The sequence below is a fragment of the Lytechinus variegatus genome, chromosome 2 (assembly GCF_018143015.1).
Source record: "Lytechinus variegatus isolate NC3 chromosome 2, Lvar_3.0, whole genome shotgun sequence".
Classification (NCBI taxonomy): domain Eukaryota; kingdom Metazoa; phylum Echinodermata; class Echinoidea; order Temnopleuroida; family Toxopneustidae; genus Lytechinus; species Lytechinus variegatus.
The window spans coordinates 37,809,744-37,837,547 of record NC_054741.1 but is presented as its reverse complement, the minus strand read 5'-3'; the positions used below and the strand labels follow the sequence as shown (position 1 = coordinate 37,837,547).

The following is a 27,804-nucleotide window of genomic DNA, read 5'->3' as shown; positions in this document are numbered from 1 at the left end:
ATTATCACATATCAATACCAATATATTTTTTTGCACTAGATTATTCCAAAAAGAAAATATTTTGATGCCTTTTGATATTTTTCCATACTAAATGAATACAGTGTATTTGAGGAAACATTGAATTTACATACATGTAATTAATATAGCTCGTCTTGAAAACCATTAGATGCATTGCATACACACTGATGTGGAAGTCCATTGTAAACTGAAGACTAAATATTGTGGCCAAATAAAATTGGTATTTTATTTGGCATTTTCAGAAATAAAAAACAAGACATTATGTCTGTGAAAGCAGAGAAATAATACAATAAGCAATGAGGAATGTAACAATGGTAGTTGATACTGATGGCAGAGTTACCATAGTTGTTGAATTTTGTGCAAGCAGGCCATGTACCATTTCAAAACCCTGTAATTCTACTCTTCAGCCTCTCTTTCTTCAAACATGGCATAAAACAAATAATACACAATACAAAAATATCAGTACTCAGAAAATGAATTTCATAAACGCATGCAGGCACTTTTTTTTTGCTTTCTCGAGATATAATCATGTTGATACCAAGAATCAATTATTCACATACATGTACACTCGCTCCGATTGAACACTGATCAGTAAAACAATTTACAGGTCTTATACTCATTTTTCCTCTTAATCACAATACAGTTTTTTTTTCTGAATACACTGAGTGCTGAAAGCAACAGCTCGAGCTGAAGCTGGGGGTAATATACTAATACACCTTAGAATAGATTTATCAGATAGACGGCACTGTATAAATATATATATTTCTAATTCACATTTTAGAAATACATTTATCAAAAATGAATGATTTGTGAATGAGTTGTAAGACGAATTCAATTTGTACCATAACAAAAAGAAGTAATTGCACTTCAAATAGTCAATCCTACAGAAAAAAAATCAGAATTCATGTTCATGAATATCATTAGTTTTCATGTATTCACATATATAAGATAAACACTCAAAATTGAATAAAAAAGATTTTCTATAAAACTTGAGAAACACAATTATGCCAGTGAGACAAAGCTCAGTTCTCAGTGTTCAAACATGGTAAAACAAAGTGTCAAAGTTGCATGCCAAAACCCATATTATGTGTCCTCATCATGATGACATGAATATGTTTTATGATATCGGCTCCACCTGTGTAACTTTTGACAAAGTTTCATCTTGTGCTCACTTTTTTTCTCAATAAAATGATCAGGCAAGAGCTTTTATAACAATTACATGTATATTAATGCCTCATTTCACTTTGAATTAGAAAGGTTAATGAGCTTAATCTCACCATGTTTGAATGAAGCTTACATTACACATGTCCATGGAAAAAAAATGCTGGAAAGTGTAATTTTCAGTAGTTCTAGATTTTGAGATTAAATATTATTCAAAAATAATACTATATCGAAATGCTACTTTGTTTTAATGGTTAAATTTTCATCAAAAGTGGATCTATTACCATTTGGAAGAGAACACTTCCATTGATGAAGCAACTGAGAGACAACGTTTAATGACCATTTCAGATTCTAAATACGTCTTAGTTTGTGACTATCTGCCTTAGATTCATATATTCACATCTATGGAACTCTCTACCACCTCAACTATGTGAAGCCACTTCAACAGCTCATTTCAAGACATCAATCAAGATCTTTTTTCATTGTTGTAGTGTAATATAGTTTAATATAGTTGTATTCAATATGTTAAGTACCAAATTAATACCATGTAATGATATATGTAAATTTAATGTTTATTACAATGTAGCACAATACTTATTTTAATGTAGAATAATATTTTATTTTTTAATGAAAACCATATTAATAATTTGATCTCTTATATAATAGATAATTCATTATTTTAAGTGCATAGAGATTACCAGTATTATGCGCTATATAAGTACATTATTATTATTATAAGATTAAGTCTGTCTACAATACATGCTTAATCTAACGTGGAAACGATATCTAACACATTGTCTCATTATTAAGAAATTTCAGTCAGACTTAAATATTTGTGAAATACCCACTGAATTCCACTTAGCTTTACATGTATCTGACAGTAAATTGACTGATTCATTATCCTATTCTATGTTATGAAATGCAAGGATATTTAAACTAGTAGAAGAGCAAAGCATGTGCGCTAGCTTCATTTGGCTAATATAAAAGATTTTTTGTTGAATACACCATTTTTCACAAACATACACATAGATACATAAACATAAAATAACAGCTATATTTCAATATGACTACAAAATGAAGAACTAAACCTCTGATTACAAAAACAGTACTTGAAATAAGTAGCACCAGAAATCAAGGAAAGGCTGTGCCATCCTTGGCATTTGAAAAAAAATCTTTAAAATATGTTAACATAGCACCATGAATTGATGCTGTCCTTGATATATGATGGTAAAATATTTCAAGAGGGATGCAATTTGATTTCCTCACATAGGGTTGGCTCTAAATATTAGAATCAACCCCTACCATGCCATAACGTTTGAGCAAAATTTCCAAAAATGAAATTTTTCGTAGAAGCAGTAAATACTTCTTTTCAAATGCTTTCTTATTCTTGCACAAAAACAGGCATGGATGTGTTGATCAATAATTAACATCATACTAAGTTTCAGCCTTCTGGAACTGGGTACTGGGTAGACCCCGTCATTAAATTCATTTTTCGCTTCGGTTGTATATTTTACATGTTGATCGCATGAGGCAATACTGCATCAATTGTGATCAAAAGCAGTTGTTGGAGATTCTCTTGCATTAAATTTCCAGGGAATATATATTTTTTTCACATGTAAAGACCAGATGCTGGCAATCTTTGTCTCAGTCTTATTCTTCCACAGTGTGGTGTGTGTATGCTCTGAATGAAATATATAAAACAGAAACATTCAATAATGAAAAAATGTGGAAAATGGAAATGAAAAAGGAAATATATAAAAAAATGATTATCATTTAACAATGAAACAATATGGAAAACAAAAAGAAAATGGAAATGAAAATTGAAAGGAAATATAAACAATTATCATTCAACAATGAAACAAAATGGAAATGAAAAAATGAGAATGGACATGGAAAAAAAATCAAAATTAAAATGACAATAAGATTGTACATAAAGAATTAGACACAAATTTTATACAAAAATAAAATCAAAATCATTCGACTAGACATTAAATTTTAGTCATTCCATTTAAAACCCTCAATGAAAGTTTCTATTTCTGTTTCTGTTTGTGGTAGCTCCCGTAGGAACTCGGCAGGACAGCATTTTGCTGGTAAATGCCAAGCTGGTATATAACCAATTACCTATGAAACATTTTACGTCTAGGTTAATCAGTCATAATGGCTGACGCTATAGATGACAGATATCACTCTCGGGCCTTTTTATTAAAGTGGAGACTATGGCAGAGTTGGGATTCGAACTCACAACCTTGCGATTATGAGTCCAATGCTCTAACCACTGGACCACACGACTCGTGAAAGTAAAAAATATTTCTACGACAGCAATCAACAATCTTGGAAATCTTGCCTGCTATATCAGGCATGGCATTCAACATATTAGGTCAAGGAGCAGAAGCACATGCAAAAATGTCAAAAATTATGGAGTGCAAATGAGACCAAAGAAAAAAAAATCAATAAAATGAAGCAGAAATCTCACTGATCTTTTCAATAGCCAATGCCAAATCTTAAAATAGAGACTTACCATTCTCACATAGTTCTTTATTTTGAAAATGGATGGTCCGCTTACTCTTCTGAGGATGAGCCTCCTGATATGGGTTGCAGCTGACTGTAAAAGCAATCAGATTCAATCATTATTAATAATAATTATTTTACTGTGAACACTTAAATAATCTATAACTATTACACAGATATTGTTAGATGGACAATAAGAAAACATATAAAGATGGATGCACCTTCACATATATGTATATGTAAACAGTTCTTGCCAGTTATATCATATTTTCTGAAGACGATGAAAAAAAATAGAGAAAATGAAAATGATCTTAACAGTCTAACATCACATGTACAAATAATTGCATAAATGTGATTTGTCTGAAAAAGTGATATTAATACTAGATAGGTTCAATATTAGTGGCTGTATGAATATAAAATTTGGATTCCCAGCCATGGAGTTTTTCTTTCAGCAAGACATTGCACTGCACGGAACCCAATTAAGATGCATGGCAACCTGGAAGGAATTCAATCCTTGAAGTTGAAACACAGTGCACATAACAGCTTTTACAAAAATATTAGAAGAAATTAGAAAAAATAATATTTTCTTTTCTGGGTTAAACACAAGCTAAAAAGGAGTATTGTATACAAAAAGAGCTGAGAGGTATTAGAAACCAATGCATGAACCAAGTACACACTTATCTTAATTTTTCAATGAGCACATATAAATGTCAAAGAGAGTTACAAGCTTTATTAAGAAATTTCTCTCTCTGTTTCCAGTAAACAGTTGAGAAAGGACTTGAAATAAAATTCCCTCAAAACGTAGGTCAAGTAAAATGTGATCCTAAATAACTGGCTTTTCTTTCATGATATCAGTGTAAAACTATCACAAAAGTGTACACAACCTTATGCATGACTGTAATAAGTTCTTGGGTGCTAATTCAGATTCTAAAATATTTTCATTACCAACAGCTTAAATCAAATTATGTTCTTTGCAGATCTAAATTTGTGATGTTGAATGGCATCTAAATGCAAGATAATTAATTCATCAGAATATAGTTAAGGTTATAGGAAGTTCAGTACCACTTTGTTAAAATATCAGGGTCAATTTTTTGCTTCAGTACTTAAAAACAGGTCATCAAACTCACATACCTTTTTATACTTTCTAAGACGCACAGAACACCCACGCAGGCGGACACATCTTGACAAGTTCAACTTGTTAGTCTGTGGAGATCGTCTTTTCAGGTCTTTGACTGCTTGCTCGACAGTTCCCTGTTTTGGATATCACAGAAGGTACAAGTGTATAATACTAAAATCCATATCACCGAATCATACTGATTAACATTGATGATCATGCAGTATTCTTACTCTGTTTTAAGAGAAAAGAATAAACAAGAGCAAACAGATTTTTATGTCCCTTTCATGTAAAGTGGATATTCTGTACCTTTGCCATTAAATCAACGATTATTTTTTTGTACTTTCAAAGTGGGGAGTGCTGTTTTCATGTCCTTTATACTTGGAACATAAAATTGCCATCATATAAATAATTCAGTATTTTGTTATCACTATCTGAAAAAATATTCACTCTTAAGGGTTGTTCAGATATGGTCTGCACATATTTGTGCACTATCCTTGACAAAATGTGGAACTCGTGATATTGTGCACCGTCTTAAAAACAGTTATGACTGATCCAATCAATCGTAACTCTATGGGAATCCATTAGTGTCATAACATTTTCTACAGAAAATTTGCAATATGTCCTTTGTAAACAAAGGAGAACACACCAAATTGTCCAGAAATCAATTTATTTATGGATACGCATTCATATCTAAATTTTTTTTTTAACAAACAAGCATTTTATATGTCAACTTTGCTGGCTTTCCATAGTTGTGATTGATGAGATCAATCACAACTCTTTGTAAAACAGGCCCCTGATTTGATTAATTCATGGCTTTTTGCAGCAGGGAGATTAAACAAAAAATCCCTTCCCATGACCAAGTTTTAGAAGGATAACCTCCTATCCAGTTGAGTGTGCAGAGATTTGTCTTACCACCTATAAACAGAGCTTATTCAGTAATTGCTTAGCATACCCGATTATCATGTAGAAGAAAAGGAGTGGATTGGTCCTCGACTTCCTGGCCTGAGTCAGCGACGGAACAAGGAGCTCCTTCCATCATCCCATTATGATCTAGAAGAAAAGAAGTGCTCTGGTTTTCTTCTTCTTGATCCGAGTCGATGATGAAAGGGGAGACAGGGGCTTCTTTCATAACTCCATTATGGTCTTCAAAAGAAGACGAGCTCTGGTCACCTACTTCATGGCCTCGGACAGTGATGGAAGGAGAGGCTGGAACTTTAACTTCCATTACCTAGTTTCAGAATGAAATGTCAATATTGATTGAAAGAATCAAACATAATAGTTCTTACATAGTGTTTTTTTTACTACATAAATATCGCTAATCAAACATAAGACTTCATAAATGACTAAGATAAAAGTCTCACTATAATAATACAAAAAATACAAATTCTTTCAGGAACTATGATGGCAGTAACTGCACAAACAGTAAAACCAAACTCTAGGATATATGCCTGAATAGTTTACAAGATAAACTGGATGCACACAATGTAATGAAATTTAATAGTACTTGGCTTGTTTCCGGTGATATAACATTTCAGACTATATCATTATTTTCCCATTATTTGCTAATCATGCAGGTTTAGGATAAAATCTGTATTTTTCCCCAAAATCAGAAGGTGAAAGGGACTTTGATGTCAGTCACATTTGTTTGCAATCAATTGCTCCTTACAAGCACTCCCAATAATAAGTAATAATTATCATACCCTATCATGATCTTGAATAAAAGGAATGTTCTGGACTACTTCTTCTTGGCCTGAGTATGAGATGGTGGGAGGTACAGAGGTTTGGTTTTCAGCTTCTTCTCCTTCCATAACCTAATTTTACCAAGTTTAAAAAAAAATCATATTTATTATCAAATCTCTCTTTTTCCTTGAAATGAAAACGTGATGCCTGACACACATGGAAAGATATCATTCATGTCAAATCTTATTTCTGCTACATGTACCATGGTTCATAATGGCAAGACTGAATTCCTTGAATGAAATGGAAGCACTATTAAAGAGAAATGCCAGTAGTTGCAGTAAACACTGATTTCATGAGAAAGTCTGTAAAACCAGGCTTAATTGTCAGTATATCATCGAGGATGAAGATCTGGTACAGTTACATAAACTGAACTTTGTGAAATCTTGAAATCTACGCTGAAAAACGTTCACACTGAAGATCACCAACACAGATAGGCACACGTGGGACAGTGTATTATTATTGCTGGAATAAAGACCCGACGGAAGTGACCGAATCCGCGCTTATTTTGCTTATTTCTCAGCAATTACACAGTTTCTCCCAGAATCCTTTGGCACATATTTTTTATTCATACAAACAGACACTTGGGTGGTCATTATATTAGATTCTGTAAAAAGTCATTTTGAGATTGTTACCAAAACTGGAATTTATCTTTAACACTGTTGTCTAATATGTGGGAATGCCCAACACTTTGTCCAGTGGATATGTGCAATACTACTACCATAATAGAAGAATATGACTCGGTAAATACATGAAAAGTAATACATAAGTTAAATGAATGTTGATCATGTTGATTGAGCCAATCAGTGCCCCCCCCCCCTTCCCAATAGCTGAAAGCTGAATAAGTCAGTAGTTAGACCGATTTCACTTCCCTATGGGGGGCAAATTCTTACCTCCTCAAGCTTTACCATGACAACCGAACATCGGCGCAGACGAAGAGTTCCCAAAGGTGAGTCAGTGTTGGTAATTGGTGGAGATCTTTGTTTCACTTCATTCACAACTGCCGCATCTGACGCCTGGTTTGAGAAACAACAATCAAAATCAAGCTGAATCGGTTTAGGGGTTAACACACTGCTGACATCACCTAATCAACAATTCATATTCTGATTACAAAAGAAAATAAATTGGTAACTCATTATACTGCTATCCTCGTGAAAATATGGCATCTGATACCACATTGTTGCAGTCCATTTGCCACAAATTTAATAATTTTACAATTTGAAGATTTGCTCATCGAATAGAAAATGGTGTTTTGTATTTCGGTGATAGACACTGATGACAGCTTTTTAGTCATAAGATTTATCATGATATTGAGTATGTGTAAAATGAAAGTTTGTTGCACCTGTGCATTATTTCATTCTAAGGAACACTAAAATAAGTGTAGGAAAGTGCATGTTACTAACTAGGATGCACGATAAGGGCAATTAAATATGCTCTAGCAAATATACAAATCAAAATCAACTGTCACATTTTGTGCTCAATTCAAATAAAATTTGCCAGAAATCAGGGAGTATCAATATGATTGCACTTAGAATCCATGACCCAGGTGAGGTGAATGGGTACCTGGTAGGAAAGAAATTCCTTGAATGCTTGTGCGCCGAGGCAGCTTGGCTAAAGCCAGGGTAATAATGATAGCAGGGCCCGCTGGGAGAACAGTTTTTAGGAACTGAATTGGCTACCCTGGGTAAGTATACCTTATTATTATTATCTTCATAAAAGGCGACTTGCAGCTATTTTTCAGATCAACATACATTTTGTTACTAAAACTTGGACATGATTTTGAACTGAATGGTAAAAAAATACAAGATTACATTGTGGTTTTGTACCTTGACCTTCGATGTTGGGGTCAAGCCAAGCATAGCCATGAATGAAGTGTGGCTCATTTCAGTCCTTGGTGGCGAGGATCTCTGTCTTACTTCTGATAGTCCTCCTTTACCTTGTCCCTGAAATCAATAAATGAAAAGGAAGTATCAACTTGAGAAAGTTGCATCTACATGCTCTTTATACATCGTGCGGTACCCTGGAACGATTGTGGTACGTTAAGAGCGGTTATTAACATTACAGCCCATGATTAGTTTGTCTAAATTGAACAACTTGGCTTTAATTCTCTTTAGCCAAATCATCACAAACACAAAGGAAAGATTTGTATTACGCTAGATAATGCACATAAAATTATCGTGTATCGGTTATAAGAATTAGAATGCTACACGATAGAAATAACGGGAAACCAATTAATCAAAGATAGATTCAAGAGCTGTTATGCAAACTGTTTTCAAATGAGGAATGGAATGAATTTGGTGAAACAATGGATAGAAATAATATCCAAAATTTTAAGATAGTTTTCTGTATATGGTGGTTCCTTTTGGTGAGGTCATTTTGAAGAATTTTCTGCTAATCATCAGCCTATTTCACTCCTTGATATCCTATACAAAGAGAATCAAAATGAAATAAGATTCCAAGAATTTCCGTCTAAAAGACAAATTTTAAAAGAAATTGGAACAGAAAAATACACAAATAAAATGCATATATCACAGTGCATTATGAATTTTCATCATTTTTAAAAATTGAAAATCAATCTTCAAAAGTTATCATAATGAATCATCAAATAATAGCATTATAACATGTTTCCATGTATTATTTTTCACTTCATGTTCTCTTGCCTATTGCTTAAAAAAGGGGGAAAAAACTTCCTGTCTCGTCTTTATCTAATGTATATACATGTACATTTACCTTTGTGTGTAATTCCTTCATAATAGAACAAGTTGGTAAATGTAACAGGCTGGATGGGTGATCATTCGATGGTGAATGCCCTTTAGCGACCTTCAATGATTTCTCTACATTCCACTCTCCCAACTTCTGCATAGGTAAAGGAAACAAGGAGCAGGAAAGTTAGTGACGCCTTAGATGTGACTTCTAATAAGGTACCTTAAACCTAAAACCAAAAACAGCCACTCAGTTTGTGTCTTCTCTTTTTCGATTAATAAATTTTTGGAATAGACACAGCAAAGAGGAAGGAGGAAGTCTGCTTTATAAATTAAATCAAATAAAGTAAAACAAAAATCATGCATAACTTTACAAACAGCATTATGAAAAGCCAGTCTTGTGCAGTTTGGAGTATACAGACATGACAGCAGAACATTAATAACTCATGTGTTCCCCCAAATCATCAACATATTAACCCTTTCGCCGCTCAAAATGTTTTTACCGCGCTGCTCGCTGAATTTTTACTGTCAAGTCTTGCGCAACTTTTGAGACCAATTTTTTACGCAACGTTATGTAAGGGCATGTTAGACCAAAAATTGCTCAAAAACGTGATTTCGTGTACAAAGTCAATGTAAATTGTGTTTTCAACCAAAAATCATAAATGTATCATTTTTAGTTTTGCTGGCCTAAATTATGTATTTTATGCAGTTTATGATCTTAGAAGAGTCCCCAATGAATTTCATTGAAAAAACCATGAAAAACAAAAGGTCCAAAAAACAACGAAATACATAAGAAATTGCAAAAAACAATATAATACATAAGAAATTGATCTGATATCACAAATATTTTCATGTACACTTGCTAAGAACATCACGAAGAGTTTCTATGCCAAAAATTAGACCATTTGGAGCTTTATTTATGGATTTAGAGGGAAAAGTAAGATTTTGCATACTAATTATGCATAAATTAGCATAATTAGGTAATAATAATTCGCATGAAATCAATTACTTCAATTTTGTAGATTATATCCCAGACAACCTGCGTGCCAATTTTCGGCGTGATTGCACGGTCGAGATCTCAAGGGGGGCCTGGGAGGCCCCCCCCCCCCCCGTCATATGAACTCCCAAAATACCCCGGCCTAGCCTAGATAGGGTTAATCGCCAAGTCAAATGACCAGAGCTGCAAACCTATACAAGAACATTTCAGTATTATAAAAGCGGAAAATAAGTATTTTGATGAGGAAATCAGTATTTTCTAAGAAAAACCATAGGACAACACATAAAACTGGAACTTTAGAAATCGGTATTTTGCATGAAACCATCAGTATTTTTCTCATTTTTGAGTACTAAATACAGAAAATTTGTACTTGGCAGCTCTGAATGACTGAAAAGACAAACACATGAGGTCAACTGTGAATGTTTCAATTCTTAAGCTTCAAAATATTTATACATGACAGAGGCAAGAAAGAAACGTCTGGGAAAAATTGTGTATTGTCTTATCATACCTCAATGCATAAATCTTTGCAGTCTTTTAGGATTACAGAACACCTTCTTGGCTTACACAAGGTCATCTCCGGAGATTCCTGTTTCTGCTTACAAGCTGCCCCTTGAACCTGCAAGTAGTAAATAATTATAAACAAGCAATAACAAAAAGGAAACCAATTCCAAGGGTTTGTATAACGTAACTGAGTCACTGACATGGCAGAATGCAGGATTTTTTTTCTCCTGGGGGTGGGGTGCATGAATATTTTGAAACAGTCAATAATAACACATGTAGAGCATTTTGGCCATGTCTCCTGTGACTATGTAACATGATCCACATTATACTGCACTCATCCCAGTTGAGGTAAATGGGTACCTGGCAGGAATTCATTCCTTGATATGCTTCCATGCAGTAAAATGGCTGCAGGGCTAAAGCCAGGGTAATAATACCCGAGTCCTTTGGAAGTGCATAGGGACGTCATATCATGATGTGATATGCGCTATACAAGAACTCTTTTACTATTATGTAAGTAAGGGACATGAGTCACCGAGATGATCACGGAGATGTTTTGAGCATTTCAATTGATATTGAAGATTTCGATGCACACTAATAGGTGTGAATTTTTGTTGTTGAAAACGTGTAAATGAAAAAAATTGTTGACAATTTCTAACAAGTTTAATAAAGGGGCGACTGCACCTCTGTCCCTCTTTCCTGCTTACAGATAAACATTCACACTATTTTGTCTTTCAAACCCAATACTGATATTTCTCTTGAAGTATTCAATATTGTTACAGTTTAGGTGATCCAATTTCAAAGATTATGGGAACTGGGTAAGTCAGTAGTCAATGGGATGAATATTACTTTGTAGGCACAAAATTACCCATCTCATAATAATAATATAAGCTGCTAACTTCAGTAACTCTACACCACCAGCCAGAGCTACTCACCAGGTCAAAGTCATCAGAATCAGTGTCCATTGGCTCCTCAATATCTTCATCAGGTCCTTGATATGAAAATGATTAATTCAGAAAAAAATACATATAGTTACTGAAAAAATTATGGTAAAATAATTTCTATGGCAAGCTAAAAGAGATATACAGACAGACAGACAGACAGACAGATAGATAGAGATAGATAGATAGCTAGATAGAAAGAAAGGGAGATAGAAAGAGAAAAGAAAGCACAACATTGCCCGGAGGGTGGGGGTATTCATGGCCAACACTGACAAAATGATAATTAGATATACATGTAACTTTATAAAACATTTGTTACCTGTCACTGCCATTTGGAAGTTCTTGAATCTGAACAAATGAAGTCATTATTATGCATAAGATATTGGTGACAAAGTGTTATGAATAGGTGAAATTGGGTTCACTATAAATTTGTGATTACCATATGAAATTAGACCTTCTATTCTTATTCTCACCTTCATGATGATCTTGACTGATATAATTGCTGGGCTGCTTCCTCAGTGACTGTCTCCTAGATTCATTAAAATCTCTAAAATCATTAGGGGCTTGACTTCTAGGTGACTGACTCCTAGACTCTTTAAGAGATATGATATCATCAGGGGCCTGCCTCTTTGGTGACTGTCCTCTATAATCATCAAGATTTATGATATCATCAGGGGCTTGTCTTCTCAGTGACTGTCTTCTTGACTTAAGATGACTGATATCATTAGGGGTCAGCCTCTTTGGTGACTGTCCCCCATTATCATCAAGATTTATGATACTGTCAGGGGCTTGTCTTCTCAGTGACTGTCTTCTTGACTTAAGATGACCGATATCATCAGGGGCCTGCCTCTTTGGTGACTCTCCCCCATTATCATCAAGATTTATGATATCATCAAAGGCTTGCCTTTTCGGTGACTGTCTCCTACATGTAGACTCGTTAAGAGATATATCATCAGGGGCCTGCCTCCTTGGTGAATGTCTCCTTGACTCTTTCAGAGATATGATATCATCAGGGGCTTGTCTTCTCGGTGACTGTCTTCTTGACTTAAGAAGACTGATATCATTAGGGGTCTGCCGCTTTGGTGACTGTCCCCCATGATCATTAAGATTTATGATATCATCAGGGGCTTGTCTTCTAGGTGACTGTCTTCTTGAATTAAGATGTCTGATATCATCAGGGGTCTGCCTGTTTGGTGACTGCCTCCTGGACTCGTTAAGAGATATAATATCATCAGGGGCTTGTCTTCTAGGTGAGTGTCTTCTTGACTCATTAAGATCTCTGATATCATCAGGGGCTTGCCTTATTGGGGATTGTCTCCTAGTCTTAATGTCTCTGATATCATCAGGGAACTGTATCCCAGGTGACTGCTTCCTAGAATCCTTTACATCTCTGATATCATTTGGGGCCAGGTGAAGATCTCTATTACTTGGGATCTGTCTCCTTGGTGACTGTCTACTAGAATGATCAAGATCTCTAATATCAGGGGTCCATACAAGATCTCTGATATCATCAGGGGCCTGTCTCCTTGGTGACTGTCTGCTAGACTCATTAAGAGATATGATACCATCTGGGGCCTGCCTCCTTGGAGACCGTCTCCTAGACTTAAGATTTTTGACATTGTCTGGAGCCTGCCTCTTTGGTGATTGTCTTCTAGACTTAAGATTAACGTTATTCATAGGAGCCTGGTTACTAGACTTATTAAAGACCCTGCTCTCATAAATTGAATGTATATTAGATTGAGTACAATGATTGTTAGCATCTGGTGACTGCTTCCTAGCATGATTACAATGACTATCATCATCAAGTAATGATATCCTTGATACACCAAGATGGTTGCCAGCCTTGGGCGATGGTGTTCCAGATTGATTAAGAGCTCTGCTATGACCATCAGGCGACTGTCCTCTAGATCTATGATGATCTCTGGGTGACTGTCTCCTAGTTTGATGACGATCATTGAAGACACCAGGTGATGGGGCACTTGATTGATTATAATCTCTTTCACCACCAGGTGACACCTTCCTTGTTTGATTACAATGACTGTCCACACCTGGTGTTGACGTCCTAGGGTGAGGTACATCACTCCTCGCATGAGATGACTGTCGCCTCGATCTAATCCCAGATCTGCTCGGGTAAGTTGATTCTATGAAGTCACGGTCAAGATCCTGTGTAACACTATATGACTGTTCCATGCTCTGATCAAGATCTTTGCTTCTGTTGCTTAAGTCACTTCGGCTAAGAACCTTATTCCTTCTAGTTTCCTCATTTTCAGCTTCATTATCCGATTCCATAACCTCTTTCATGATTTTTAAATACAGACTATCCGCAATCTGTCGACTCCTCACCCCATTCTCTAAGCAGGTTGGTGTACTAATATCTCCCTTATATAACACAGCTCCTTGGTGTAAATCTTCTGGATCCTCTTCTCTTCTTTCATCCGAATTCTCCCCAACATTGTCCAACTCTTCAAACTCCTCATCTCTACGCAGTTTTCTTCTTGTTTTCCCTTTCTTTGGACCATCTTCATTCCAGATTTCCCTAAGAAGGCTATACAGATCATTTTCACTAGGAAGACCAGCCATGCAGATTGAGACAAGTCTCTTGTAAATGCCCTTTCTTTCTGATTTTTCATTATTGAAGAAATCATGTACATCACATTGAAAACGACCGTTGCGTGAAGACAACTGCAAGTGAAAGACAGTATAAAAGGAATTGACAAAGCATTATACATTAACCTCAACATCAGAAGAAAAGGTTCTTAACAATAAAAAAATACCTGAATAATCAAAGATTATTGTCATCATAATACTTGAAAGGAAATATTGATATATTGTTCAGTTGAACAATAAGAAATCACGAAAACTAATCACAGTTGCTTATAAAGTGCCTATAAAAAAGGTATACCCTGCCAGATCTTTGTAAATTTTAGAAGCCTTTCTGCATCTGTATGTTGCTACAAGTTTTTACAGCAAATGACAATATGCATGTTGACAAGTTTCCACTTATAAAGTGAGCACCACATACATGTACATTTAAAAAAAAGCATGCAAAATTACTTTCACCAAAATTGGAATAGTTACACAGAGGAACATGGGTATTAATCATAAAGACAATGCTGCCAACCTGAAAAGGAACATTTCAGTATTTTTTAAGCTGAAAATCAGTATTTCAGTGAGGAAATCAGTATTTTCAAAAGATACCATAGGACCACACATACAACTGAAACTTTAGAAATCAGTATATTAAATGAAACTATAAGTATTCTTCTCAATTTTCAATACTAAATACTAAAAATCAGTACTACTTGGCAGCTCTGTAAAGAGAATAAGCACACTTTCACTTTTACGAAAATTGATTTGGCGATACTATTTCACTTTCAACTTTTCTCCATACCCAACATATTCCCTCAAGTCCCACTCTCCCCTCCCCCAACACACCATCCGGGATCCCAATATCTGTTGTACATGTAGACATGAAATGCACAAAATAAGCTTGATTTTTCCTGTTGTCATGTTTATTCCTTGAAGTCCTGCTTAGGAAAGTGTGGAGAAACAAGTACAGTCCAACCTCTCTTATCCGACCTCCCCTTATCCTTCTATTATCCGGACACATGCTGAGATTTTTTTTTTCAATCCAGTACGTGGGGAAGTAAGATTTCAATCTAAAATCAAAATTCCTAAATCAGGGCACAGTGCAACCACGCTCCTCTGACATGTAAATCACATCCCTAAGAATAGATTTGCATTCGCTTTACTTCAAATGCTTCAGGAAAAAACAACAACAAATGTCTTGCATTATGGACAGCACCATATGAGATGTTTGAGCCTACATTCAGTATAACGATGGCTGACTTTGCGAAGCTGCGATCATCTAATTTTCAAACTCAGTTTCGAGTCATTCTCATTCTTTCAAGGTATGCTCGATGTATTCCTCAATCATTTCAGCAAGTAATTATCCAAGAGTTTTGGCAACCAATCGATTTCATTTCTGTAAAAAAAAAACTGCCTATAATTTGCACTAACAGCAGTGAAATACTGTCTGTGTATGCCCCCTACAATAGATTACATGTAGCTGCCATTGGATAGGCAGCTGCATTAATTTGATATTGGGTCTCTCAGATCCGTATTGGTGCTGGTCCCAACGTGTCCGGATAAGAGAGGTCAGACTGTATGAAAGATAAACCCCTTATCAAAGGACAATACATATAAAGTACAAGGCTGGAGATGTCCGAAATAATTCTTGTTAATAATATTGATTTGTTTAGAGATGTTGCACAAGCAAACACAAAATAATGTTTACCTAGGGCTTCATTTTGGTAGCAAAGTTGTTAGACAAGATATCAGTTTCATTTCCATGGACTACATAATGCAAGCAAATAATGAGAAATGCACTGCACAGTGAGTTTGATTTATCCCCTTCTTCCTTGACATGTGTAAAAGTAGGCAGTGCTCAATCAGCCATAAAACTCTGTGAACAATGATACTGCCACCTGGTAGAAAACAAGTGGAATGCCTCTGGCGGTCTCACCTGCATCACGCGATTCAATATAGCAGTAGTGCTGATTTTGAAAACTACTATAACTCGCACAAGATGTTCAGTGATACTTGGTTACTCTTATTTCCACGTTTTCTAAACTAGACCAATACACTTACAGAGATATGATGGTAATTCAACAAATACCCCCAACGTGGCCAAAGTTCATTGACCTTACATGGCCTTTGACCTTGATCATGTGACCTGAAACTCGCACAGGATGTTCAGTGGTACTTGATTACTCATGTCCAAGTTTCACGAGTCAGATCCATAAACTTTCAAAGATATGGTAATTCAACAAATACCCCCAACGTGGCCAAAGTTCATTGACCTTACATGACCTTTGACCTTGATCATGTGACCTGAAACTCGCACAGGACGTTCAGTGATACTTGATTACTCTTATGTCCAAGTTTCATGAACTAGACCAACACACTTTCAAAGTTATGATGGTAATTCAACAAATACCCCAATTTGGACAAAGACCCTAAATGACCTTTGACCTTGGTCATGTGACGTGAAACTATGCAGGATGTTCAGTGATACTTGATTAACCTAATGTATAAGTTTCATGAACTAGGTCCACATGTTTTCAAGTTATGATGACATTTCAAAAACTTAACCTTAGGTTCAGATTTCGATGTTGATTTCCCCAACATGGTCTAAGTTCATTGACCCTAAATGACCTTTGACCTTGGTCATGTGACATGAAACTCAAGCAGGATGTTCAGCAATACTTGAGTAACCTTATGGCCAAGATTCATGAACTAGGTCCATATACTTTCTAAGTTATGCTGTCACTTCAAAACTTAACCTCAGGTTAAGATTTGGTGTTGACGCTGCCACCGCCGGAAAAGCGGCGCCTATAGTCTCACTCTGCTATGGAGGTGAGACAAAAACTAAAGCCCAAGAATATACATGTGAACAAATTATCCCATGTTGTAAATATTTCAATTTCTGAAAATTTTCAAATTGTAATATTATTTGATACACAATGTATAGCACCAAACAGAAATACATTTCAATCTTCAGAAAAGTCAATAAAATATATTTCTTATATATCATAAGACCATTTTCACAATAACTTTGAATGGTCAATTGCGGATACCATACCTGCTCAATTTTGGTTGGCGCAAGATCATCATTGACCTCCCTGACATAGTTCTTCACTTGTTGAACAAGAAACTTCTTTTCTGCAGATGGTACTTTATGGTGTCTGTATTCATTCCTACACACGATGGAAAGAAGCTGCTCTCTGACTTCTTGAGTTTGAAATCGATCAACACTGTCTCTCCTCTCTTTCAGGGTCTGCTTGTTAGGCTACAAGAATAAATCAATCAATGACACACCAAGCTGGTTAATTAAAATAGATAACTACATATAGATGGATTCACAACTGTGTGTAGTCAAATTTATTACTTTGCCATCTTAAATGCGTTCATTGTATTGTTAGGTGTCACAATAACTTAGAAGCTGATTGATCCGCTTTTAACATTAGCTGAATAGTGATGTTTCTGTTGTCTGTATTCTCATTGCTAATCAATGCCATCTACTCATAAGCATGTACTACAACCATGTTTAAGATAATCCGACAACATGTGCACATTTTACTTTCAATAATTGCACAAAGAACTGATTACTACTTACATGTATCCTAATATAGGGGAAGTACTTGTCAATCAAACTGTAGGCATCTTCTGTGCTCTCTTTTCGACTTATCTTGTCCAGGACAATCTGTAACAGGTTTAAATATAAATGCCAGTTGTGGTAACGATATCAAAATGAGTTCGTACAGAATCCAATGAAATGATCACCAAAGTGTCTGTTTGTATAAATAAAACATATGTGCCAAAGGATTCTGAAAGAAATTGTGTAATTGCTGAGAAATCAGCAAATAAGCACAGGATTCGATCAAGCGACGGGCCGACATTCAAAGGATAATAATACACTGTCCCACGTGCGCTTATCTGTGTTGGTGATCTTCAGCGTGAACATTTTTCAGCATAGATTTCAAGATTTCACAAAGTTCAGTAACCAGATCTAGATCCTCAATGATATACTGACAATTAAGCCTGATTTACAGATTTTCTCATGAAATCAGAGTTTACTGCAACTACTGGCATTTCTCTTTAACACATTATTAAAAGGAGGAATAGGATATCATAAACACTTCAAAATGCTGTCAATACTATAATCTAATTGCAACTGAAATTTGAACTTGATTGAAGGGTTGGACTTCAAATACTTAAACTTTTAAGCTTCATCTCATAGGTCACCATGTAGAGAATTTTATTATCATGAGAGCTGAGCTTCCAAACAACCACCTGATCACATGGCCGGGTAGATCCGATACTCATTATAACTGAATTATGAGACTTCTTGTGACCTAGTAAGGTCATTCCAACCAATTTATGAGAAGTCTTCTTTATATCACATTCACTGTATACCAAAAATCATTGACCAATACTGTCAATGAGAAGGAAAAATCAAAACAAGATTGAAAAACCTGCTTATACTGTCAGTGGAACATATAAACTGTGAAGGCACAAGATGTCGGAGAGTGAAGAGATTTGGTCTATAAACGTACCCGTCGTTTTAACTCTCTGATGATCTTGGACGAATGTGATACTTTGAGATGCTTACTTTCACTGCCTTTCATTTTCTTGTTGATGAGCTTAAGAATCTTAATCACCCTCCTAAATACAACAACATCATCTTTCTCGATAATCACCAGAACGACAGCAAGGAACAGTCGAATGGGAGCCAGAAAGAGTACTTGAAATGATTCCATTCCTCTTCTCTCCAAGATGTCTGTATTGAAATGAATATCATGTGGTTACTGATCCATTCATTAACTCACGGATTAACTACATATTCAATGATTCAAAACAATACCCAAGGCTTAAGATTCAAGGAAATTAGTGGTGTGTACTTTTCATAGTTTAAATCAGTGTTCAAATTAGGTGACTTTAAAAGAAAAGTTCACCCTACAACAGGCATGATATTCTCCTCTGAAATAAAATCTAAAAAATAGCGAAGTATGAAGGGTCGCTATAAAGTCACCGACGAAGTCAGAGGCACTCCAGTTGGGGTTACAAGCTCTCCCATAGTAAAGAAATCGAAGAGATTTTTCAAGGTGAATCTGCATGATAGTTTTAACATTTGACTTTCAAAAGCAGTAAAAAAACAGCATGAGAAAAACAGCATGTAAAAAAAAAAATTGATAACACAAAAGTTTAAAAAATAATAAATCGTAAATAAAGCTATTAAAAAAATATCAGAATTCTGATTTTAGTCGGGAGAATATCATGCCTGCCCTACAATGTAATGTCAAGTTTGCTCAACAGTGGTTTCTTGATAGCACATTGGTCCATGGACATAACTGTTGGTGATAAAATGGTAAAATATTGAAGAGGTCTAAAGAGTTATACACATGGTGTTTCCCATTTCAGTACATGGTAAGATGCCCCAAGTCTGCGCAGTGCCCAATGTCTGTGCAATTCTGATAACAGAAGACACGCACCTACCACAAACTTTATATCATTAAGAAATCTGACTCAAAACAGTGGGATTATTGAATTTCAGCATTTCATCTAATGACCTCAAATTGGAGCCTTTCTCATCATAATCCTCAAATCATGTCTAAAGTTATTTATTTATTCATTATTCATATCCACAAATTCTCAAAGTACAATTTATAATAAATCATTTAGAGTAGAAATATATATTATCTGCATGTGCAGTTTTGAAACATACCAGTAAAATGAACAAGAGTGTCGCTAAGGCGAGCACATATTATGCCCACCTGTGACGTGGAAAATAGAGTTATAGGTCAAGCAAGAAAAGTGGAAGGTGGCGACTTCACCTTTGACCTTCTGACCTCAAAATCAATAGAATTGCTGAGATCTTTGCTAGTATCATAAGACACAAAATTATATGAGCCTAGGTTAAGTTCAACCAAAGTTATCGCGTTTACAAGGACTTCAGAAGGGTGAAATGAAAACATGTCAGTGTGACCTTGACCGTTGACCCTTTGATCTAAAAATCAATAGGCTTCCTAGGATCCATGCTAGTATCATACACACCAAATTATATGAGCCTAGGTTAGGTTAAACTGAAGTTATCACGTTTACAAGGAAAAGTTAACGGATGGACAGACAGTCGGACGGACACCGAAATCATAATACGTCCCGTCTAGGATGGGCCTATAGAAAATAAATGAATAATAAAAAGAGGTCCTCCTCACTTCAATATGAATGACATATTCCCCTTATATTTGCTTTGACTCTCAAAAGATGGGAGTGGGGGCACATGCCATATGTGCCCCTACCTGGATCTGCCACCAATAAAAACTAATTTAAGCCAAAATTGAGTGGTTTAGCGGGATCAAAGCATCATAATGTACATGTACATGTATTTCACTTTCATTTATTTTGGGGGGGCCTGTTATGAAATGATATATCATTGTTGAGTACTTAAGGACGTTCCACAGTTAATGTGAAATCCATGTCATGTTCACCAAACTTTGCACATAGATACTTTAGAAACTAAATATCTAAAATATGCCAAAATTAACATAGGCCCATGTGCTTGATTTTTTGCTATTGAGCTTCAAAGTTCACCCATATTGATGTTCTTAAGAATTGCGCATTCAAAAGGATTTGTCATTTTTAGACCGCCCAAGATTACTACAATGAGTTTAAACCTCTATTACTCAGTCAATATACATAAGAAAGTCATCAAATTTCACGAGTTAATAATTGTATTTTTAGAATGGAGAATCTATTTATAGTGCTATTTGTTTGCAATTTTAAGTTTAACAGCACTGTCAGTTCTTAAAAATGGCGTAAAAGATAACCAAGTCAAAATCCCAATCTAAACAATGAGAAATTTCAGTAACAAACTACAAATGTACAATAAATGCTGCACTTTTATTCAAAATCCATGTCATTTTCACCAAAATTTGCAGAGTTGTAGAGGAAGGTATACCTAAGTACAAACATTAAAAATAAGGGTTCATGTGCTTGTTTTTAAACTATCTGCATTTTTAATAGAGCAAATGTGCTTTTTAAAACACAAAAAATGCGCCGAATGCTTTGTCTCTACGTGAAGAAAAAATCAAAACCACTCTATCATTTATTCAAATTTGGGGTAATATTTGTGATTCTTGGCAGCACTGTAGAGTAAAGTATTTTGAAATTGTAGAGAATTTTTTTAATGGTCCATGGAATAATTCAATTTTTTAGCTCCATGAAATAACGCATCGGATCTGCAGTTAAAGTGCAGAAGATGAGAAAAATCAGCTCATACCCGCAGCTAATTAATCACCTGTTCATCCATTGTTACGTCAGCGCGCAGAGTGTAAACTATGCGCAGATCATAATGCGCACAAACATAACTGTGGAACGTCCTTAATTGATTTAATGAGGTCATGTAAGTGGCACAGACTTTCTTTTTATTTTTACATGGGGGGGGTCATCCATGCCTTGATCTATCCCCTCTGTCTCTAATTAAAGGGATATGAGCTGTACATAATGTTCATTTCAAATCGACGACCGACAATGGGCTATAGCTAAACCGACATGGCCAACGGCAGCAACACAAATCGTGAACAAAAAGAACTATCCCGCCTGACAAATAGCACATGCCCTTTTTATCATAATAGGCTCAAACTCCATGTGGCGAGAAAACCCTTCCCCAAATCGGTCTGATCACTTTTGGTGCAAATTAAATCCACCTGCAATGTTACTTGCATAAAAACCTAAACACGCGTACAAATTCCCAATTCAAGTTCTTTGGCTTTCCAATAACTGCTCTCTCGATCAACTTTTCCCCCTCTGTGACTCTCACACTTCAACCACTTCCACTACAGCTCTCTCATCTACTCTCTAACTCAATTCTCTCATTCTGCGACTCTTGAGTCTTACAGCTCAGTTATCTCTCCACCTGTTTACTTTTTCTCTCTCTCTCTAGTCGCTCAAGAACACAAAATCAGAAGCAGAATAGAAAAATATTCAAGTCCCCCAAAATACTAATTTTAATCCAATACAGCCCAAATGCCTAGCAACCATTCAGTTTGAATTCCTTCACTACCACATTCCATTAAACACAGCCGGTCTGACCCAGAAAACCAGCAACTAAAACTAACACATTATGGAAAGTAAACTAGACCGTGGGCCGAGGATGTTTTTCTTTTCAAAACGTTTTGAAAAAACGCAGAAATATTGAAACATTTATTTTGAATAAACACAGAAAAATATATTGACAGGGAAATGTCTCGATCCCACTGGGTCATTCCATCTCGATTCACCCAGTGGTTGCACCTGACCCTCTCAGTTTTTGTTGTAAATTGGTACACATAAAATTCCCCATGGCCTAAGCACAAAACAAAAAAAATATTAGTCCAATTGGTCCATCGGTTCTCGTGCTACAGCCCGCCCTTTTCTCCTTGTTTTGACAAAAATAGGCGTGACCTTCAACTTTCAATGGCCATTGTGTCGTAAGTATTGACCAATTTTCACGAAACTGGTACCATTCATACAGAAATTTAGAGAGGAATCCGAAACATGCATCAAATAATGTATTGGAACGATTTATAAGGTCATAACCTTTGACCTTTACTTTGACCTTGACTGAGTTTGACCCCCGGACAAATAATTTTAAACTTGATTTTCGTGTATGTTAATAATTAGTATGATATTGAAAAAAATATGCTAAAACCAATGATATTTTATTTCTTCACCTATTAAAACTTTTCCAACGATATCAATAATGAAATTTCACTCTAGTCCGCCATAGACCAAAAGCTTCAGTCTCTGTTATGTTGGTTGTTCAGCTGAACTCCGTTGGCTTCACTCACCAAATACAGAGACCGAAGTTCTAGCGCGATCTGTACAGGGGACTCAATGGCCATATGTTTATGTACTTAAGATCGGATAAAACGGGAAAGTGAATTTGCGCGACAGCCGAGGTAAGTCACTGTTTTTGTTCCTTTTAACTTGATTTTTCTCCGTTTTTTGGCAATTAATGGCAAGAGGGAATATTAATTTGCATTTTGGTCGCATTAATTTTCAAAATTTTTATTTATTAAAGACAAAAATTAAAGAGCCCCGACGGGGGGATTTTGCATTGCAAGTCCCCTAATGGTGGCTGCACGATAGCGAGCCGTCTGTGTACGAGGAGAAATAAAAAAAATGTTTAAAAACTCCTCGAAACAGACGGCTGCCAGCTGTCTAGTCCCACCACAGACTAGACCAATAGCTTCAGTCTCTGTATTTTGGTTGTTCCGCTGAACTACGTTGGCTCCACTCACCATACAGTAAAATGTCAGAAATTGTTGAATAAATCCCCAGAAACGACGGTTATTCCTGTCTAGCCACAGACATACCGCCAAATACCGGTACCCGGTACATGTGATATTCATGTTGATAGTATGGTCAGTTCTCCCATGTCTGCGCGGTCTCCCAAGTCTGCGCACCAGCGTATCTGCGCGATTCTAGTAAAAGAAGACACGCAACGAGCACGAACTTTACACATGCAATGCATAAACAGGTATTCTTTAAAAAATCCGACTCAAAATGGTGGAAAAATAATGAAGTTAGGGCATTTCATGTGACAGCCTCAAAATGCAGCCTTTGTCATCAAAATCCCTGAATCGTGTGCAAAGTGACGTGAATGAGTGCGCAGACATGGGGTACCATTTTTTTTTTCAATCTGAAAATGACTGCCCGAGGTTTTTTACAAGAAAATCATATATTTCTTTCAAATTTTTATGAGATATTTGGCAAACTAACTCATTATGATGCAAGGAACATTATCGACTGAAACATTTTGTGAAATAAGAAGAAATTCATGTTAAATCTTAACTCAAATTGTTAGGTGCGCAGACTTAGGGCCCACCATCATAAAGTGTTTACCAGTCCCTAGACCAAAAGCTTCAGTCTCTGTATTTTGGTTGTTCTGCTGAACTACGTTGGCTCCACTCACCATACATAGACTGAAGAGGTTGGGGGTCCGTGGCTACAGACAACGTATAGTGAACTAGCGTTTTATAGATCGCGATTTAAAACTGTTTTTGAGCGAAATTTACTGTTTAATGATATACATTATCAGGGAAATACAAATAATTTAAGTAATTGCATACCTTGGACCGGAGTTATTGAAAAAAAATCCACTGGATGATTGAGAAATCTGTCATCTAAGACAAGTCCTGACGGTTTTTCTTGCAAGTTGCCATCTTGAATGACGTCATTATCGTTAATGTCTCGATATATCGCGATTATAACTATTATCGTTTGTCTTCGTGAGTGTATCGTATCGTATTATTGCCTTGTAGGTGTGCTGGTGGAATGCATACATACATACATACAATATTTATATAGCGCTTTTCCATGTGAACATGCTCAAAGCGCTTTACAGTATCATATTATAATTATGTTGAATATTCTGCTCTCCATGTGCTAACAATATTAATCAAATGGATATTACAAAGAAAATAAATAGGTCTTTAGTTTGTTTTTGAATAATTGCAGTGAAGGACATGAGCGGATGTTGACAGGGAGATTATTCCAAATACTGGGACCTGTGAAACCTATGCATTGTTGACCTTTCTTGGAGTTCATTCTTGGGACTTGTAAAAGAAAAGGGTCTGTTCTAACGTAATGAATATTGACTTTGTTGAACTGGCAATATCGATATCACATTCGTATATTGTTGACGCCCTCTCCATTCGTTTGTAAATATTTCATAGTTTGGCTGCCTTAATTTGGATCGATTAGCTGTGCTTTTCCCAACTAAACATCGGTAAAGTATAATTTTCATGCATTTTCATCTAGGCCTATATCGTTTAAAGTATTTTAAAATTGAATAATTAATAATTTTAATTTGTAGTGTACATATCCTTAGATGTAACCTCGATGTGTTATATAACCCAAAACTGGTGTTATAACAAATGGGAGCCCACATGGACACTTTACCGTCGATGAATGGGGATTACAGTAAAATGTCAGAAATTGTTGAATAAATCCCCAGAAACATGAGAAACGACGGTTATTCCTGTCTAACCAGTCCCGTGATATGATTTCTTCCAATCTTAAGTTACAGCATGAAAACAGATGGAAAGAAATAAGCTCATCAATTAACAAATAAAACAAACATTTAACTTGTTATGCTGATGAATCAATAGGTATCTGTGACGCGTGAGACTGAGTGAGACCAGCCAGGCCAGCCCAGGCCCCAGGCCGGGGCGGGCAGGTTAGCCCTAGTTACACATGCACCGGAGTCGGAGATGATAAAAACAATCGAGTGATTTTTAACTTCACCTTGAAGAATTCCTGTCATGCCTTTCTTTGCAGCATATTCAAGAATAAATTCTTCCACTCCTTGCTCATCCATGGTATCCAAAAATGTAACCTGAATTAGTTAGGGCTACTTAAATTTAAAGGCACACAAGCATATTATTAACCAGTTCAGCGCGGCGGCAGTAGTCGTAGCCATGCGCCAGAACACGAGCTCCTCCGTAAGAATGCCGTAATGCAATGCAAATGCAGCTAGATCGATAGCTAGCTAACTGCGCTGCTGGCGATAGCGCTAGCGAGCGAGCTTGCATTGGCTCCCTGCTTCCAAAACAGAGAGAGGTGGCAAAGACCGTCTTTCGTGTCGCCCATCTTTATATGATGCGCTGTGCGGGATATTTGAATTAGTTTTGAATTTTTATTAATACCAAATATCACGGTCAGGTATACAATTACAAGGAATAGTACATCACATATAAACAAAACATTTGGTAATTGGAGCTAACATAATAGCAAGATGCTAATCGATGTTAGCCCCAAATAATGTCATTATCATAGTTTAAACAATAAAACTATCTCAACATCAAATTCAATACTAATTCTACTTATTACAGTGAACGTATTTACACTATTTACAAGACAAAAATAATAATTTTTCACAAAATCTTTATACAGAATTGTTTGTTTTCAGGCAGTATTTCACCATACCAAATTAATTCAAATATAATCTTCTATAGTAGCATTAATTTTAACGATTTTCTAAATGTCTTACGACTGGGGGTGTTTCTAATATTACTTGGTATAGATGATTCCATAAAGAAGGACCAGAAAATGAAAGATTGTTTTCCCAAATTGGTATTATTTTTGTCAAGATTAACATTTCGCTTTTCTCTATTTCTTTGGTCTATAAATGAAAAAATAATCAATAAAACTATGTGGCAACCGATTTGTGCATAAATAGTCCTGTCGAATATTGGTTGTTTGAAAATATCGAGAATATTTAGATCATATAAAATAAAGGAGCAGAGTGATGATGGTTGAACGTCATTATTAGGCCTATAGCTATTCGTTTTTGAAGTAATAATACTAGGGTTCAGGGTTGTTTTGCACGTCCCACCCCATACTTCCAGACCATCTGTTCATGTGGTAAAATAAATGAGTTGTATAACATAACTAAGATTCTCTTTGTTACATAATTCCTCAATCTATATAGACTTCCATTTTTTTTTGCTAAGCACATTGCAGACAACTTGTCAACCTGTTTCTTCCATGTTAGATTTTTGTCGATACATATGCCAAGAAATAATGTTGATTCAACACACTCTAATAAATTTCCTTTCAGTGACATTTGTCCTGATATCAAAATATTTTTTCATCTATTTTTAAACAACATAATTTATATTTAGTTTTCGTAACATTGATTGTCAATTTGTTAGCATTGCACCATGCTACTATATTGTTTAAATTGAGACTAATATGTTGTTCATCACAATTGAAAATAAGAAGGTCATCCGCAAAAAGTCGGAAATTGAAATAATTTGATGAGTTTGCCAGATCGTTTATATACAACAAGAACAAAGTTGGACCCAAAACTGATCCTTGTGGAATACCGCATGAAATCGACCTGTATTCGGAAATTTCACCATCATAATTAACAAATTGCTTTCTGCTTCGTAAATAATCATTAAACCATTCTACTGCCTTACCACGAATGCCATAGGGTTCCTTAATGAGAATAGAATGATTAATCGTTTCATAAGCTTTAGCAAAATCGACGAATAGGCCTATTCCTACTGTCACCTTTCCTTCATCAGTATATCTTGTAATTTGATAAATCAGATTTATCAGTGAAAGTTTCTTATACCCATTTCTTAAATATTTCATTCTTTTCTATGAATTTCATCAATCGTGCATTCACTAGTTTTTCAAATATTTTGCTAATCGCGGGTAAAATTGATATTGGTCTATAATTCCAGGTAATTCTTTATCTCCCTTTTTGAATACTGGTATAACTCTTGCAACTTTAAATTTATCTGGAAAAATGCCTGTGGTAAATTATAGATTGAATATATGCGAAAGAGGTTTGCAAATACAATTCATAGCATATATCAACAGTCGAACTGATTATCATCATAGCCACTTGCTTTCGATTGATCAATAGTGTATAACATTTCTTTAACTTCTGAACTTGTTATTGGCAGGAAGAACAATGTTTGACTAATGTATATGGACCCATGAACTCTCGGTAATAAAAATTTGGCTCCTCAATTTTCTCAGCTAGATTTTTCCCAATAGTAGAGA

At 35.6% G+C, this 27,804-nt stretch overlaps 1 protein-coding gene across 1 annotated transcript; it reads right to left on the bottom strand.

The window, feature by feature from the left end:
- Positions 1–112: 112 nt before the first annotated feature.
- Positions 113–25,662, bottom strand: LOC121408034 (zinc finger CCCH domain-containing protein 13-like). The gene is made up of 15 exons (XM_041599341.1): positions 25,531–25,662; positions 18,798–19,021; positions 17,858–17,944; positions 17,324–17,530; positions 12,153–14,361; positions 11,674–11,729; positions 10,749–10,856; positions 9,272–9,397; positions 8,368–8,484; positions 7,435–7,557; positions 6,505–6,615; positions 5,757–6,032; positions 4,819–4,938; positions 3,698–3,781; positions 113–2,860 (listed from the first exon to the last, which is right to left on the bottom strand). The coding sequence occupies exons 1-15, from the start codon at positions 25,601–25,603 to the stop codon at positions 2,789–2,791; spliced, it is 3,993 nt and encodes a 1,330-aa protein (XP_041455275.1). The 5' UTR covers positions 25,604–25,662; the 3' UTR covers positions 113–2,788.
- Positions 25,663–27,804: the final 2,142 nt, after the last annotated feature.